Source organism: Priapulus caudatus, unplaced genomic scaffold (assembly GCF_000485595.1).
Source record: "Priapulus caudatus unplaced genomic scaffold, Priapulus_caudatus-5.0.1 Scaffold8592, whole genome shotgun sequence".
In the NCBI taxonomy this organism is placed as follows: Eukaryota; Metazoa; Priapulida; class Priapulimorpha; order Priapulimorphida; family Priapulidae; genus Priapulus; species Priapulus caudatus.
In genome coordinates, this window is record NW_014585653.1 from 1 (window position 1) to 1,724 (window position 1,724).

General features: G+C 45.3%; 1 protein-coding gene across 1 annotated transcript in view; it reads right to left on the minus strand.

Moving 5' to 3' along the window:
• Positions 1–1,412: 1,412 nt before the first annotated feature.
• LOC106820220 (cytohesin-1-like) overlaps positions 1,413–1,724 on the minus strand; it is a gene marked incomplete at its 5' end in the record, with an annotated part of 1,534 nt that continues 1,222 nt past the window's right edge. The window contains one exon of the mRNA XM_014824757.1: positions 1,413–1,538. Within this exon, the coding sequence (XP_014680243.1) occupies positions 1,413–1,538 (126 nt within the window). The remainder of the gene's footprint in view (positions 1,539–1,724) is intronic.

Consider the following 1,724-nt stretch of genomic DNA (forward strand, 5'->3'; position numbering starts at 1 on the left):
GGGGTCGCAGTGATGACGCGCGGACGACGCAGCGGTGACGCGCGGACGACGCAGCGGGGACGCGTGGACGACGCAGCGGTGACGCGTGGGGGGTCGCAGTGATGCGGGCGCAGTGTGAGTGGCGGGAGCGGTGATGACCGCTATGTGGTCAGCTTGGATCAGTGGACGTCAGCGTAAACTAGCACACCGCTATGTGGTCAGCTTGGGTCAGTGGACGTCAGCGTAAACTAGCACACCGCTATGTGGTCAGCTTGGATCAGTGGACGTCAGCGTATAAACTAGCACACCGCTATGTGGTCAGCTTGGATCAGTGGACGTCAGCGTATAAACTAGCACACCGCTATGTGGTCAGCTTGGATCAGTGGACGGTATAAGCTATGCGTGGTCAGTATAATCTACTGGACTTGTCCGTTTAGGTGAAAGGACGTTGATGGTCATGCAAAAGACCTAGGTGGTTAGTTTAGTCCAGCAGACAAGTGTAATAAGTTAAGGCTAAGTGACTTGGGTGGTCCGAATAACCTAGAAGAGTTGGAACAAAAAGCGATAAATATTTAAAAAAATATATAACTAAAAAAACAACAACCTATAAATCGCCAGTGAGTTTGTCCGTCGTCAATGTCAACAGTAAGAATTACGAACGGGAACCTTGCCACGATGCCTATATGTATATTTTACTTGAACACAGCTATTTACGTTTAACGAAGCAACGCTATCGGTGCATCGTCTGCGAGGCAGCAGATATAGGAAGCCGGAGGGAACAGCAGGGATCTCTTTGTTTACTCGATGTAAATTTATCGCCAGATCGCAACCGTCTTTCTTTAAAAATCTTACAGGGTAGTAGGAGTGGGGGAGAGTGCGATGTCCTTCGTTTGCCTCGCAGCGCTAAATTTAGCGGTCTTGGGCTTGGCAACTGTATAGATAGCATACAGGTCTCCACACATACTGTTATGTCGCTGGTGTCATGCTGTGGTGGGTGTTCACTGTCGACGTGCAGAAAATATCGGTAATATAAATATATATCGGTGATATAAATATATATCGGCTGTATATATATATATATATATATAGAATAAGGAGTTAAATTTTACTCAGCAAGCTTTCAAGTATCTCTCTTCATCAGGCTATAAAAAATATTTAAAAAAGGTTTTATAGTCTGATGAAGAGAGATACTTCTTGAAAGCTTGCTGAGTAAGATTTAACACTTTATTGTATTTTTTCTTATATTTACTTTCATATCTACATGCTTGTTCGTGTGTTTTTACTTCTATACACACGCACGCACGCACGCACGCACGCACACGCACGCACACACACGCACACACACGCACACACACACGCACACATATATATATATATAATATATAATCCATCAGGCAGTCACCGCCATGCCTCGAATAGAACGCGTGGGTCACTCACCTCTCTCCCAGGTATTCGCCGATGGCGGTCTTGTTGAGTCCTTCACCGCGGAACAGGAACTGTGCAACGTCGTCCGAGGAGTCAGACGACAGCAGCCCGTGGTCGATGAGATACTCGATCCCCTGCAGGTGACAGCAATCGGTGACAGGTGACAGTGACACAGTGTCAGGTGACAGGTGACACAGTGACAGACGCACTCGACAGTAGGAATACCCGCGAAATCACGAACCGCGAAAAGTATTAAAGTTGATAATATTGTATTATATATATATATATATATATATATATATATATATATATATAGATAG